Genomic DNA, 16,352 nt, shown 5'->3' with positions numbered 1-16,352 from the left:
CTGTATTCAGTGTCTAAAGAAAAAATAGATAAAGACATAAGATTTCATATGCTTCTCTTTATTTGGCCCTTGTCACTTAAACAAACCTGGTATTTGTGATAAACACAGTCTGGCAGTCTGGTGAGGCTTTGGTTGTCATTCAGCCTTAAGGGCCTTGTGGAGTTGGGAACTATAAATGGTCATCAGGTTTTGCTGTTGCACAGAGGGCAGCGTGTGAACCTGTGGTGCGAGTGCCAGCTTAGTGGTTGGCGTGTTTCTGCGGGGAGAGTCTTTGACACTTGTAATCTGTCTGAAAGCGGGTGTCATGTTGAGGGTTTCTGCTCGACTGCATCTCTCTTACAAAGCAGTGCTGGTCAGTGTGCTGCCGTTTTACTCAGTAGGTCAGGTTCAGTGAAGTAAGAAAGCTGAATTCATAAAGCTCATATTTAAGCAAAATTTACGCATTTTAGGAGGGAAATATGAGACATGATCTTTGTGGAAATATTGATGATTAAAACAGAGCTGCCTATGGGGTGATTTTGTGCTTCATTCCCTTGCTCATCTTTTCTTAAGAAACTTAGTTTAAGTTCAAACCACTCTTCCGCAGTGGCTTTAAACCTGTTGAAGACAAACAGAAATGACTGGAGAAAGCTTTGGGATACTCTGGTGGCTTAGCCATGTGATCATGACCTGTTCAAATGTGCTAGTAATATAGGGATGAAACGGGGAATGTCAAAATGTTGTTTTCCTTTTGGAAGCAAGTCTGTGACCAGTTAGCTTGGAAATAGTGTTGAAAACCTGGTAATTAAAAGACAAGAGCATGAGAAGAGTTTTTTCCCCCCTCCAAATCCATTTAATGTATTGGGGTAGAAACAAAGGGGGGAGAAGATGCTGTTTGCTAAGTTACTTAGTGGAGGCCTGGGTGCTCTGTGTCCTGCATAAAAGAACATCTTTTCCCTTGGCTGTAACTTTTCTAACTTCTGTTGCATGCATTGCTGCATTTCCTTTCGACTTGTGCTCTCATGTATTTTTATGACAAATGCATTTTAAAAAATAATCTCTGGGATAATTATTGCCATTAATTAGTTTTGATGTTTCTTTTTTAATGATATTTCCATTTATTCCCTTTTGCTAGCTGGATTGCCTTTTGCAATTCTTACTTCAAGGCATACCCCCTTCCAGCGAGGATTATTCTGTAATGATGAGTCCATCAAGTACCCTTACAAAGAAGACACCATATCTTATGCGTTATTAGGTGGAATAATCATTCCATTCAGTATTATCGTTGTAAGTTAAATCCACTTTTCCAAGTTTATAATTTTTGGGCACTTGGCTTGATTTTGTTTTTAATCTGTTGATGATTAAATGTAACAGTATAACCCTCCAAAACAATGTGTGTGTTTTCAGAGCTTTTAATTGAACATTTATTTCATTTAGGTAGTCTTCATTATTTTAAGTGAGGTTTAAAGAATAATAATATATGTAATTACGAGAACTTTACAAAATATATGTGGGTTTTATACCATTTTCTTCACATCATTGTGATGTGATATGAGCTCTGATTTGTTATTGTTTCAGTAATCATGTGGTTGATAGTTGAATGTTATATATTCAATAAATTTCTATATACACAGGATATTGTTTTATAATGTATCTGTATGTGTGCCTACTCTCTTTAGTCTCTGAGTTCTAGCAAAGAGAATTTGCTTTCTAATATTAAAACTTCATTTATTTCATGTTTAAAGAATTTTTATATGATACCCTCAATGGGAGAAAAACTAAAGCTGTCTTTATAATTCACAATGAATGTGAAGTTAATTTTTACTGGTATTGAAGGCAATAACGGTAATACCCCTTGTTTTCTAGTATTTCATAACCTGTTTTCTAGTATTTCAGGTAGAAATGCTTAGAAGAGAAAACTTCTAATCTAAGAGATTAGATGGTTTTATAATCTTTCACCTTAGAAATTTTATTACTTAATTCACTAGTTTTGTGCTCTATAGTTATAACTTTATTTATTTATTTTTTCTGACAGGCAGTGTTAGACAGTGAGAGAGAGACAGAGAGAGAGTTATAGACAGTGAGAGAGAGAGAGACAGAGGGAAAGGCCTTCCTTCTGTTGGTTCACTCCCCTAATGGCCGCTACGGCTGGCACCGTGCTGATCCAAAGCCAGGAGCTGGGTGCTTCCTCCCGGTCTCCCACGGGGGTACAGGGTCACTAGCACTTAGGCCATCCTCCACTGCCTTCCTGGGGCCACAGCAGAGAGCTGGACTGGAAGAGGAGCAACCGGGACAGAATCCGGCACCCCAACCGGAACTAGAACCTGGGGTGCCAGCGTCACAGGCGGAGGATTAGCCAAGTGAGCCACGGTGCCAGCCTATAATTATAACTTTAGAAACAAGTATTATGTTAGAGCAGAAAATGTGGTCCTATGTAGAAAACAGACCAAGATGACAGCATATCTGAGGATACGTCATACGATTTGTGGAAAAATAGAATGAAGAGATAAGTTCATTTTGCTGCAAATAGTCTGAAATCCATGCATAGTTTTTTCATAATATGCACTTTCACAGACTTTTTGAATTACCCTCACATAGCTTGTCTAGTTCTGGAGCTTATTTTTATGTTTTTTAAAAAGCTTTATTTATTTGAAAAGCGGAGTTAGAGAGAGAGAAAGAGAATTTCTTGATCTCCCATCTGCTGGTTCACTCCCCAAATGGCCACAATGGCTGGGACTGGGTCAGGCCAAAGCTAGGATCCTGGAACTCCATCCAGGTCTCCTTCTGTGGGTGGCAGGGGCCTAAGAACTTGGACCATCTTCCACTACCTTCCCAGCTACATCAGCAGGAATGTGGATCAGAAGTGGAGCAGTAAGGACTCAAACTGGCACTCATATGACATTGCATGTGGTGGCTCAACTCACTGTGTGAAAATGGCAGCCAGGAGCTTATGTATTTATTTATTAAAGATTTATTATTTGAGAGGCATAGTTACAGAGACAGAGGCAGAGAGAGGAGAGGTCTTCCTGTCCACTGGTTCACTCCCCAGATGGCTGCAATGGCCAGAGCAGCAGAGCTTCTGCTGCTTTCCCAGGTACATTAGCAGGGAGCTGGGTCAGAAGAGGAGCAGCCGGGACTCAAACTGGCAACCCATTTGGGATGCTGGCATTGCAGGTGGTGGCTTTACCCATTATGCCACAGCACTGGCCCTGAGCTTGATTTTGTTTTTTTAAGATTTATTTTATTTATTTGAAAGAGTTACAGTGAGAGATAGAAACAGAGTGAGAGTTCTTCCATTTGCTGGTTCACTCCCCAAATGGCCGCAACAGCCAGAGCTGCGCCAATCCAAAGCCAGGAGCTTCTTCCAAGTCTCCCATTTGAGTGCAGGGGCCCAAGGACTTGGGCCATCTTCTATTGCTTTCCCAGGCCATAGCAGAGAGCTGGATTGGAAGAGGAGCAACTGGGACTGGAACTGGCGCCCACATGGGATGCCAACGCTTCGGGCCAGGGCTTTAACCCACTGCGCCACAGCGCCAGTCCTCCCTCCCCTCTGAGCTTGTTTTTAAAAAGTGTTTATTAGCAGTAGAATATGGCCCAAGTACTTGGGTCCCTGCCACCCACATATGAGACCCAGAAGAAGCTTCTGGCTCCTGACTTCGGATCATCCCAGCCCTGGCTGTTGAGACCATTTGGGGAGTGAGCCAGCAGATGAAAGATCTTTCTCTGTGTCTCTGCCTTTCTCTGTCTGTAACTCTGCCTCTCAAATAAATAAATAAAATCTTTAAGTGTTTCTTAATTTAGAAATATGATGTCTTAAGAATGATCACAGCACCTTACTAGCAGTGAAAGTATCAACTTCTAATTTGTTGTATGTTATTAATAAGAAAACTTCTGTTATCTAAGTGTTTCACAAGACCGTGAGCCCCTGAAAGCAGAGCTGATGCTTTATTAATCTTGGTATTCTCACTGCCTGGCAAAGAGCCTGGTATGTTGTGGGTGAAAGATCAAACTGTGTGTTCGCTTGAGTGAAAGAAACCATGAAGTAATTATGTAGTGACACTGGTGACTCCTGTGGTATGGCAGAAGTTTAAGAAATCATGGATTCTTTTAATCTCAACAAATCTTTTTTTTTTAAAGATTTTATTTATTTATTTGAGAAATAGAGTTACAGACAGTGAGAAGGAGAGACAGAAAGGTCTTCCATCTGCCGATTCATTCCCCAAATGACCACAATGGCTGGAGTTGAGCTGATACAAAGCCAGGAGCCAGGAGCTTCTTCTGGGTCTCCCACATAGGTGCAGGGGCCCAAGGACTTGGGCCATCTTCCACTGCTTTCCCAGGCCATTGCAGAGAGCTGGGTCGGAAGAGGAGCAGCCAGGACTAGAACTGGTGCCCATATGGGATGCCGGCACTGCAGGCAGAAGATTAACCTACTGCGCCACAGTGCTGGTTCCTAAACAAATCTTTACACTTAGTTGTACTACTAAGAGAAAGAAAGCCAAGGCATGATTATTTAATTAAGGAGGGAGTAGGTTCTTTGTTTTTATTTTTTAAGTATTTGCGTTTCTAAGAGATTGCTGGTTATGACAGATAAAATTTTAGTAGGGCTCAGTTGCAAATAGTAACCAGTTTCAGAAAAGATTCAAAGTCAAATAAACAGTGCTAGAAATATACCTGGCTTTGGTTCTTTTCTTTGTGTCTCAGTAAGAAGGATGCTGCACAAGCAAAACAATAGAAATCCACTGCACACCAGGGGGCTGCAATAGAACAGGGGGCCTGCAGTTTGCTGGGCACGCTGCAGGTGTGTTTAGCCTGCACTGCATACGCAGGGCCTGACAACACGCTTAACCAGAATTCATGAATTGTATTTTATTAACTAACAGTGTTTTATTATTTCAACGTAACCTGTAAGAAAATTATCTTTACATTTAATAAAATCTCAAGTACATTAATATGAGTATGAATTTCTTTTAAAAAGAACAAATTGTTTAAAAGTGCTGTAAATACCGTTTTCATATCAACAGTGTCGACAAAGTGCAGCATAGGGCAGTGGTTCTGTGTGGTAGTTCAAAGTGATTCCAGGTTATTCATTAGCTCAGCTTCATTCAGGCAGTGCTTGGGTAGCTGTGTTAATTAGCTAGAAAGTAAACCATTTCTTCAAGAAAATCATGGATTCAGACTTTACACCAGACCTTGCAAATGAACTATAAATATATGACCAATTGAGTCTGATAGAGAATTGGGGTTAATAGAAGAGTATTTCAGAAAGTTTGTGGAAAATTTGATTAATAAATTTATTGCAAAAAATCTTTTGAAAACCATGTATGTAAGTTATCTTTAAAAATTTCATGGGAAATGTATATTATGAAAAAAAGTATGCTCAGATTTCAGCATTTTTGGTACCAGAATGAATTTATCTTATTTTTAAAGATTCATTTAGTTATTTTGAAACAGTTACAGACGGGTGGGAGGGAGAGAAAGAGAGAATGAATGAATGAATATCTTGATCTTTCATCTGCTGGTTCACTCCCCAGATGGCCAAAATGGACAGTGCTGGGCCAGACCGAAGCCAGGAGCTTCATCTGGGTCTCCCACATGGATGGCAGGGGCCCAGACACTTGGGGCCATCTTCCACTGCTTTTCCCAGGCCATTAGCAGAGGGCTGGATCAGAAGTGGTCAGCTAGGACATGCACTGGCTCCCATATGGGGGTGCCATGCCAGCCCCTAGAACAAATTTATTTGTTAATTCAAATTTCCATGAACTTTCTGAAGTACCCTTGTGTATTTTCTCAGAAAATAAGGGAAAATTTTAGTAAGGAGGAAATGTCAGTGAAGTTGAAATTAATGTTTGAGGGTTCATAAGAATCTGTTTGAAATGATGAGACAGTTGTGACTTTTGAGAAAAATTCAATAAAGAGAATAGAGACAGTTTGACATATTTAGGATGGAGTTGAAGATGTGCAGAAGTGCCAGTGATTTTAGATTATTCTCTTGGGAAGGCAGGCCCTGAATGAGAGGCACAAAACTATAGGGACAGTGTTGAGGCACAGAAAATTGTCTTGATTGGTGGCTATGTAAAGAAGACCATGAGAGAATACTGTGGTGCATAGATTTAAAAAGGCTGAATCATACTGATTTAGGTAATTATTAGCTCTGATCTTTGTAAGTATTCTGTTTACATCTCAAACGTTGTCTAATCGTACCCTTAGAATATAAGTAAATAATATGTAACAAGTCTTCTCAGTTCTAGGATTAAGCCACAGATGGGTTAGGTGTAGACCTCACCAAAGGTTAAAAATTGATATAAATGACTCAAAGGGCAGGATAAGCTATTAAAATGAAGTGTAAGAATAGAACTGTCTTGTTTAGATCAAATGGACAGACACATCTTTATGCATGCAGTTTGGAAGAATTTAGTTTGAACTATTCTGTTGTCTGTTTTTCCCAATAAATGGGGAGTACATGATAAAGAATGATGAAAATTGGGGCTGGTGTTAGCCTGCAGTGCTTGCATCCCAAGCACTGGTGCGAGTCTTGTTCGCTCTACTTCAGATCCAACTCCCTGCTAATGAGCCTGGAAAAGTAGTGGAAGATGGCCTGAGTGCTTTGGGTCCCTGCCTCCCACACAGGAGACGAGTTCTAGGCTCCTGGCTTTGGCCTGGCCCAGTGCTGACCATTGTGGCCACTTGAGTGAACCAGCAGATGGAAGGTCTCTCTCTCTCCCTCTCTTTGGAACTCTGCCAGTGCTCTGAACATATCCAGCTGGTTTTCTGTCATCAGAGGCAAGAACCAGGATTTGGGTGGCCCTAGGCAATGATGGTTTGGACTATCATTAGTTGAGTACTTAAGAACAGTGATAGCTGAGATGTGCAAATTTCAGCTTCTAAAATAGTATTCTTGGCATGCTTTTTCTTCTCAAAGATCAATTCCATAATTTAATGTTAGGAAAATTTCTTTTAGGAATTATTGGGACCCCGTAATGGCCTAAGGAAGTAAAATATATACCTTAGTACAAGGCTGCTGGAGGCATTTAGTGGTGCCCCTCTGTTTACGGGGGTTTTCATTTCCTGTGACTTATCTCAGAAGAGAGTTTGATTGACTGACTCACATTAAGGACTGCAGTGACTATTAGATTTCTTTAGGGCTTAATGTGTTTAACGGGGTTTGCTTTTTACCTGAGGTAGTACCTTCAATTAAAATGTATTGACCATGTCACTGTAGTGATAGTTTCTATTCAACAATTAAATCATCATTGCTTTTGCAGAGTTCATAGTATAGTTGCCATAATGTAGTTAGAATATCCTATTTATGGAATTCTTGGAGCCATTCAGAGAGATAACGAATTTTTGATATCGGGGTCCTGAAATTCTTTTTAGGAGGCAACCACTTATTTCATTTATGACAAAGCTTGCCCTGAATGAAGACGGTTAATCCTTACTAAATGGAAATGTCTGAATCCTATGTAAAATCATTTATATAAATACAAGATGAAGCAGGGAACCTAGTGTCTCAAGTGAAACTTTGTTACCTTCTCCTCCTCCTCCACCTCTTCCAAATTAGTATGTGTTTGGGTTTCCGGTAGCTAGAGTGTATGTATTGTTGTCGTCTTCTTTTTTTTTAAGATTTATTTATTTGAAAGAGTGAGACAGACGGATAGAGCAGAGATCTTCCATCCACTGGTTCACCCTCCAAATGGCCACAATGGCCAGAGCTTCCAGATCTCCCACATGGGTGCAGGGCACAAGTGCTTGGGCTATCTTCTGCTGTTTTCCCAGGCCGTTAACAGGGAGGATCAGAAGTAGAGCAGGTGATGGCTTTACCCACTGTGCCATAGTACCAACCCTAATAATTGTTCTTTTAAACAATTTTTTTTTTTCATCTAATTGAAAGGCAGGCAGAGATTTTCTTTCCAGCCGCTGGTTCACTTCTCAAATGCCCGCAACAGCCAGGACTGGTCCAGGCCACAGCCAGTCTCTCACATGGGTGACAGGGCCCCAAGCACGTGGGCCATGATCTGCTGCCTCCCAGGGTACATTAGCTGGAAGCTGCATTGAAAGCGCAGTAGTGGGGGCTTGAACTGCCATTCCAGTACTGGATGTGGGCATCCCAACCAATGGCTCAATATGTTGCACCACAAAACCTGCCCAGCAAATGTTGTTATTTATAATGTTGCCATTCAGTGTTCTTTCTGTTTCTTAGGACATTGGTTTTTGAACTTGGAAAACATTGGGAAAACTTGGGAGCATGTGCTCTCTTCCACACACACAAATACATTAGAATCTCAGCAAGTTCATGAAATAGTTTATGGAAGGCTTTAAATCAATTTTGCAAAAAGTCAATGAAAAAGAGGGGAGAGTTGGAAATGTTTCCTTGGGAAAGGGGCAGTCCCAAGTATGTGTCTGGTCTTGTAGAACACTCGAATGGGAGCCTGGTCTGTGGTCTCCTGGATGGCAAGACTTGGTGGATCCTGTCAGCTAAACCCAGTGTCCACCGGCACCAGCATTAGACCTTTGCTTTTGTATTAGATTTTTTGCTCCCTAAAACAGTTTTACCCTTTTTAGTATGATGAATATCTTTGATTCAAAGGAGTGCTTATATGAGGGAGATCCTGATTGGGGAAGTTTGTGTTTCTTGAATGAGCCATGGGGTTTGTCTTCCTGGGTACGTCACTGTCTACTAAAGCTCAGTTGATCTGAATACAGGAAAAGAAATAAGGGCTTGTTGTTTCAGCAGTCTATGAACTGCCTCTGTCTCAGCCATCATAGCTTTATAAGCAGTGTCCACAGTCAACCTGACACCTTTACTTGTTTAGAATTAGATACCCTAAGTTAATGTTCTATTTGTGGAACAGAAAGGTGGGAGCTGGTTTTAAAACAAAGGTATTATACCTTTTTCTTTTTCTTAATGATTAAGTGCTTGCTTGCTAAAGTAACATGTTATTTTTCTGTTTCTTTTTCAGATGATTCTTGGAGAAACCCTGTCTGTTTACTTTAACCTTTTGCACTCAAATTCCTTTGTTAGGAATAACTACATAGCCACTATTTACAAAGCCATTGGAACATTTTTATTTGGTGCAGCTGCTAGTCAGTCCTTGACTGACATTGCCAAGTATTCGATAGGCAGGCTGCGGCCTCACTTCTTGGATGTTTGTGACCCAGATTGGTCACAAATCAACTGCAGTGATGGGTACATCGAGAACTACGTATGTCGAGGGAATGCACAGAAAGTTAAGGAAGGCAGGTGAGTTGTTGAATCACTACAGTTGTTCTATCTTGTGCACTCTGGGAATGGAGGTTTCAGTGTCTGGAAGGTGAGCCTTCCACTAGTATACTTAACTGGGAAGTGAATTGAGATAAGGTGTGGCTTGCTCTCCCTTCTCATTCTTTCTTCCTATTTTATCCTCATCCATTTAAGAAGATTTCACTGCAACTGTTTTTATCATCAGTGTATAAGAATGCAAAACGAACCTTACAGATCATTTAGGCCAGGGCCAGCAAACTATTTGTAGAAATGCCAGATAATAAATATTTTAGGCTTCGTGGGCTTTAAGGTCTTTCTCACAACTATCAAACTGTGTCACAAGTACTTGAGCCCAAGTACTTGGGCCATCCTCCACTGGCTTCCCAGGCTCGTTAGCAGAGAGCTGAATCAGAAGTGGAGCAACTAGGACTTGAATCTGTGCCCATGTGGGATGCTGGTGTTGCAGGTAGCGGATTAACCTGCTGTGCCACAACCTTGGCTCCTGTAGCTGTGTTTTTGAAGGCTTATACCTGATGCTACAGAAATACTGCATGTCATGTATTAGTTTGTTTAGAACCAAGTGAAGTGGGTACTTATTTTCCATGATTTAGACTATCCTGGGTATTAATCTCCTTATTACCTGGCATAAATATCTAAACTTTAATAGTGCTGGCCATTTGCTATTCAATCTTATCCTTTAGCATTATTTGTTTTTAAAGATTTATTCATTTATTTGAAAGAGCAGCAGAGAGAGGTAGAGACAGAGAGAGAGGGATCTTACATATGCTGGCTCACTTCCCAAATGGCTGCAAACAGCCAGGACTGGCCCAGGCTGAAGCCAGGAGCCAGGTGCTTCCTCCTGGTCTCCCATGCGGGTACAGGGGCCCAAGCACCTGGGGCCATCCTCCACTGCCCTCCTGGGCCACAGCATCTTTTAATGCCCAGTGTCTGCATTGGCAGGAGGCTGGAATTGGCAGCTACAGCTGGGAATTGAACCAAGGCACTCCAGTAGGGGATGCAGGCATCTTAACCTGTCTCTTAACCATTAGAACAAATGCTTGCCTTGGATACACTTTTGATCTAAGTACACTTGGACCTTTTGTTCATCAGACTTTAATATACCTTGCTATACCTGCAGTTTTCCACTTAAAGTCCTGTATGAGTGTTGGGAAAACGGTCTCTTTAAGAGCAGTAGGAACATCCATAACTCAGATTGTAGAGTTATGTGCAATTAAGCTTTAAAATTCTTTAAGCAAGGATAAGGGACAAAAATAAAATGTAAAAATAAAATTTTAGGAAGACTGTATTTTCCTAGGGAAGTATGATTTCTATCGGTGTTTCCAGAATGAGTCAGTTGTTGCCAATTTCAGAACTGTATATTATTGGTACATAACTGTGGCTTTCCATTCTCATTCTATTGTGGAATATAGTTTGGCTGGGTACAACTCTCCTTCTCTTTTGAATTTTAAAAGGAAGCCAACAATGCAAAAATATTTGTCTATGCATTATTTGTAGGTTGTTACCAGCAGTGTAACCTGATCTTAATTTATCTGCCCAGCCTGTCCTCATAGAGATTTAAACTGTAAAGTTTCTCATGCTTGAAATCTGGGAGAATGGAACATAAGCACCCAGATGAGTCATTTTTGTTGACTATATGAATGAGTCAGAGTTACATGTTAGGATGAGGATATTGTCTACAATTTTGGTTTTGGTTTTGAGTTTTTCCCGTTTGTTTTCTTACTTTCTCAGCACTGTCTTCTTTCCTGCATGTGTGCCGCTCTTACATCACTGGTCTCTCCCTCTCCCTCCTCCCCTCTCCCCCCTCTCTCTCTGCCTCTCCCTCTCTCTCTCTCTGCCTCTCACTCTCTCTCTGTAACTGACTTTCAAATAAATAAATAAATCTTTTAAAAAAATGTGATTAAAAGGCCAGTACCTCTTTCCAACCCCCCATTTGAATGTTACTTTATTTTTTATTTTATTTTTTTTAAAGAGCTGGGGCTGGGTATTGAACTTGGGCACTCTAATACAGGATTTAGGAATCTTTTTTTTTTTTTTTAAGATTTATTTATTTTATTTGAAAGTAAGAGTTACAGAGACAGAGATCTTCCATCTGCTGGTTTACTCCCTAGCTGGATGCAACAGCCAAGGCTGGACCAGATGGAAGCCAGAAACTTCTGGGTCTCTCATGTGGGTAGCAGGGGTTCAAGCACTTGGGCCATCTTCCACTGCTTTCGCAGGCCGTTAGCAGGGAGATGGATCAGAAGTGGAGCAGCTGGGACATGAACTGGTGCCCATGTGGGATGCACATCACAGGTGACAGTTTTACCTGCTATGTCACAATGCTTGCCCTGGGACATAGATATCTTAACCACTAGGCCAGATAGTCACACCTGGAGGGTTTATTAAAGTACAGGTTGCTGGGCCTCACCCCACAGCTCCTGATTCAGTGAATCTGGGGCGAGTCTCAAGAACTTTCCCAGATGGTACTGATGTTGCTGATGGAGAACCACTGCTTCAGTCTCTTCCCTGAAGTTTCTAAATTCCGCCAATATCGACTGCTTTTATATCTTTTTCACCAAAATGTGCATGTTGCTCCTGTAGTGCTCACTGTGGAAAATGTGTTGGGGTAGTGTGTGTGATAGAAAGTGATAATATTTCTTAAAGATACAATACTGCATGAATCAGAGGGTGGCAGTGTTATTTGTAGTTAAAGCAGGCATTTTAGAAGATGAGATTGGAATGTATAGAATTGAGATGGAACATGTTTTAGATCCAGGAAGCAACACGATCAAAGGCAGGTAGGCTAGAGGTTTAGGGTATTCAAGTTTGGGGTCAGGTATTAGAGGGATTGGAGTAATAGTCTCAGAAATTTGAACTGCATGCTGTTGAAAATGTAAGGAAGGGGCTGGCACCGTGGTGCAGCAGGTTAAAGCCCCGGCCTGCAGTGCTGGCATTCCATAAGGGCACTGGTTGGAATCCCCGCGGCTCCACTTTCAGTGCAGCTCCCTGGTAATGTGCCTAGGAAAGCACAAACGATGACCAAAGTCCTTGGGCCCCTGTACCCACATGGGAGACCTGGCGGGAACTCCTGGCTCCTGGCTTCGGATTGGCACAGCTTTGGCTGTTGCAGCCATTTGAGGAGTGAACCAGCAGATGGAAGACCTATCTCTACCACTTTCTGTTGCTCTTTCAAATAAAGGAAATAAATCTTAAGGAAATGGGCTGGCGCCGCGGCTCACTAGGCTAATCCTCCGCCTAGCGGCGCCGGCACACCGGGTTCTAGTCCCGGTCGGGGCGCCGGATTCTGTCCCGGTTGCCCCTCTTCCAGGCCAGCCCTCTGCTGTGGCCAGGGAGTGCAGTGGAGGATGGCCCAGGTGCTTGGGCCCTGCACCCCATGGGAGACCAGGAAAAGCACCTGGCTCCTGGCTCCTGCCATCGGATCAGCGCGGTGCGCCGGCCGCAGCGCGCCGGCCGCGGCGGCCATTGGAGGGTGAACCAACGGCAAAGGAAGACCTTTCTCTCTGTCTCTCTCTCTCACTGTCCACTCTGCCTGTCGAAAAAAAAAAAAAATCTTAAGGAAATGAAGGCACAGACTGATATGTGGAGACCAGTTGGGAGAATGTGGCACTAAGCCTGGTGCAAGTAGTATGGGCCTGACCCAAGATAGCAAAGCAGACCATGTATAGGGCTTGCTTTAGGGGATAGGTTTCCTGAAATTGAGGTACAAGGTGCTGGCAAGAAAGGGAAAAAGTACTGCTCAGTTTCCAGGGAATGAGGAAACTGATAATAACCCTTGAGGATTCCAGAAATTTGCTGTGAATGGCATCCGCCTCTCCTAGACCAGCCAGTTTACTGAGCAGTGACTTACCACTAGTGCCTTGGTCTAGACTTGAGTTCCTGTGATGCTGTCCTTCCCCGAGCAAGCAGACAGAAAACATTTGTGTGGCTGTGGAGTTTTTAGTGCCAGTCTTTTGAAAGAATGACTTTTGGGAAAACTTTTGATAACATTAGTAAAATTATTATCCTTTAATGTAATTAATTTACCATGTGTGCACTGGTGAGAGAGATTATAGAATTAGCTAACATTTTATGTTTGTGTTATGTTAGCCATTTTTTTCTTGTGTAATCTATTACAACTGCAATATTTTGCTTCTGAGGTAATGCTTGGAAACTGAAGAACAAGACACCAGTTTGCAAGACTGGGTTTACTGAAGGACAGAAATCCTCCTTTAAAACTTGAGAAAGTTTTTCATGTAGGCAGTGGAACAGAGGATTCAAGCAGTACTACATCCTTTCTCCTTATTTGTCAGCTGCTATACTGTTTTAAGTTTTTTTAAAAGTTTATTTATTTGAAAGGCAAAGCAACAGAGATGGAGAGAGAGAGAGGGAGAGACATCTTCCATCTGCTGGTTTTCTTCCCAAATGACTGCAACAGCCAGGTCTGGGCCAGGCCAAAGCCAGGAGACAGGTATACCAGCTGGGTCTTTCACTTGGGTGGCAGGGTCCCAGGAACCTTGTCTTCCTCTGCTGCCTTCCCAGGTGCATTAACAGGGAACTGGATCAGAAGCAGAACAGACAGGACTCCAGCCGGTGCCCATCTGGCATGCCAGCATGGCAAGCTGCAGCTCAGTCTACTGCATCACAATAACAAGTCCTTCTGTTTAACCTTTGAAGATGTTTTTGACACTTTAAAATTTATAGCAGACTCCACCCATCTCTTCATCATCTTTGGAATTATTTGCTCAACTAGAATGTGACTGCCTTAAAATGTAATAAGGATTTTGGTACATTTTACACACATTAAATGCTTGCCAGATGTTTTGGGAAGATGTGTTAGGTCTGGGGTATTTATGTTAACATATTTTGTCACTGTGCCTGGGAGTCTGACACAAGAGTGACAAGAGCTAGATGTTATCTGGGATTTCCTGATGCTCCTTGGCCCTGATAAAATCTGAATTTCTAACCACTACAGGGGGAATACATTAGTGTGTGTGGTGCCAAAATCAAATAACTTAGGCGGGTTGGTGTAATGTATTGGTATATAGCATTTAATTAAATGATAATGATGCAAAGATTATATATTCCTTAGAAGTATTTTTACAACTGTCAAAGCATAAGGTGTAATTTTTATGGTGTTATTAAAGTGATGTCTTGTTCTTGGTGCTTGTGAAGTGGCAGGATAAAGTGGAATTTGTGACTGATTTGGTAAGTGTGGGGTGAGCATTTGGCACAGTGGTTAAGTAGTCACTTGAAGCGCCTCCATCCCATATCAGAGTGCCTGGTTTAAGTGCCAGCTACTTTGCTTCCGATCCAGCTTCCTGCTAAAATTCCTTCATTATTCCAAACATATAAAATTTTTAACACATTTCATTTGAAAGACAGAAAGAGACAGATGGAGAGATCTTCCATCTACTGCTTCGCTACATTGCCTGCGGCAGCCAGGCCCCGGCAGGAACACAGCTGCCACACAAGTGGCAGGAACCCAGGTACTGAGTCATCACCTGCTGCCTCCCAGGGTGTGCATCAGCAGGACTCCGGAATCTGAAGCAGAGCCCCAAGGCAAACTGAGGCAGTCTGATGTCAGGAACAGATAATTAGAGCATAAGGAGATTGGGCTGTTGTGGTCCTCGTGGGTCTCTTTGCCTTTAGGCAAAGGATGGTGACTTAAATCTAGATTATTTGGAAAGGTTTCTTGGAGGAAAGGTGACTGCCCTCACTCTTAAGTAATAATTGCCAAAGAAAGTGGGAAGCTCATTCCAGGCTGAGTGTCAGATAATCCAAGGGCATGCAGTGTGTGTCCTGGGAACCCTCAGCAGTTTGTTAGCAGATCATAGTTCTAGGGAGCTCAGTGCTTATTTTGTACTTAGTAGTTTATTCTAGTGAAAGGCTTGAAGCAGAAGGGAAACGTGCTTGTGTTTTTGTTTTTATACTTGTAAAGAACATTCAGCCTGGAGCCAGCACTGTGGCGTGGTGGGTAAAGCAGCCACCTGCAGTGCCGGCACCCCAGATGGGCGCTCTGCTTCTGATCCAGCTCTCTGCTGTGGCCTGGGAGGGCAGTAGAGGATGGCCCAAGTTCTTGGGCCTCTGCACCTATTGGGGCGACCTGGAGGAAACTCCTGGCTTCGGATCAGTGCAACTCTGACTGGTTGTGGCCGATTGGGGAGTGAACGAGTGGGTGAAAGACCTCTGTCTCTCTTTGCCTCTCCTTCTCTCTCTGTGTAACTCTGACTTTCAAATAAATAAATCTATTAAAAAAAAAGAACATTTAGCTTTCTTCTCCTTACTTATAATCTCCATATACTTAAATAGGCACCTAAATATGCTATAAGAATTCCTTCATTCTCTTTTCTCTTAAAAGTCAAAAAGACTTGGGTTACTGAGCAGGGTGTGATTTTCTGTTTTTGTTTATTGGGTGGCAAAGGTTTCTCTAAGTGAAGTATTGTGAGCACTCTGTTAGTCCTCGGGCTAACGTGAGCTGTGGTGGTGTCACCTACCTCATCTGATAGGGCAGGAGTGAACTGGCTGGCCAGCTTCCTGTTGGACTCTAATAGTTACCTACCTCTTCTCTTGCGAGTGGCAGTGCCTGTTTCAAGGCAGATCTAAATTTCTGAATCAATGTAATATCACAGACACTTATGTTGATGTCTTGACCTTTGTCCTTCTTGACCCTGGTGCTGATTTTGTGATCTGCAGGTGGCAAAGAGACACAGGGCACCAGCTGGTGATAGATCTTGGCCTTGGTGTTCACTTTTGTGTTGAGGGCTTAAGTGGAAATCTTGGTATCTTACCTCTAGCTAGCAATCCTGCATCTTAAAGCAACACCATGCCCTTTGGAAAGTGATTTAAGGCTGTCTTTCAGTGGGTGGGCATTTGGGGCAGCAGTTAAGTTGCTGTTAGGGATGCTCATATACCATATCCAAGTACCTGGTTCCAACTTCTTCTTCTGATCCAGCTTCCTGCTGATGCACAACCTGGGTTGTAGCAGGGGCTGGGCCCCTGCCATACACATAGGAGACCCGGATTGACTTTTGGGTTCCTGGCTTTGGCCTGACCCGGTCCTTGCTGTTGTAGGTATTTAGGGAGGGAACCAGTGCATAGAAGAACTCTGTCTCTCTATCTTTTTCTCTTTCAT

At 42.5% G+C, this 16,352-nt stretch overlaps 1 protein-coding gene across 8 annotated transcripts in view; it reads left to right on the top strand.

The window, feature by feature from the left end:
- The window catches only part of PLPP1 (phospholipid phosphatase 1), an 89,954-nt gene that overhangs the window by 56,373 nt on the left and 17,229 nt on the right, over positions 1-16,352 (top strand). For 5 of the 8 annotated variants that reach the window (XM_002714037.6, XM_089312792.1, XM_089312793.1 and 2 more), the window contains 2 exons: positions 1,115-1,266; positions 8,940-9,220. In XM_002714037.6, the coding sequence (XP_002714083.1) occupies positions 1,115-1,266; positions 8,940-9,220 (433 nt within the window). The remainder of the gene's footprint in view (positions 1-1,114; positions 1,267-8,939; positions 9,221-16,352) is intronic. The other 3 variants (XM_089312791.1, XM_008262216.5, XM_089312790.1) reach the window with 1 other exon arrangement.

This window comes from Oryctolagus cuniculus, chromosome 14 (assembly GCF_051225735.1).
Source record: "Oryctolagus cuniculus isolate XC-2025 breed Fujian yellow rabbit chromosome 14, ASM5122573v1, whole genome shotgun sequence".
Taxonomy (NCBI): domain Eukaryota; kingdom Metazoa; phylum Chordata; class Mammalia; order Lagomorpha; family Leporidae; genus Oryctolagus; species Oryctolagus cuniculus.
The sequence above is the reverse complement of the archived record's forward strand: the minus strand, read 5'-3'. Positions and strand labels throughout refer to the sequence as shown.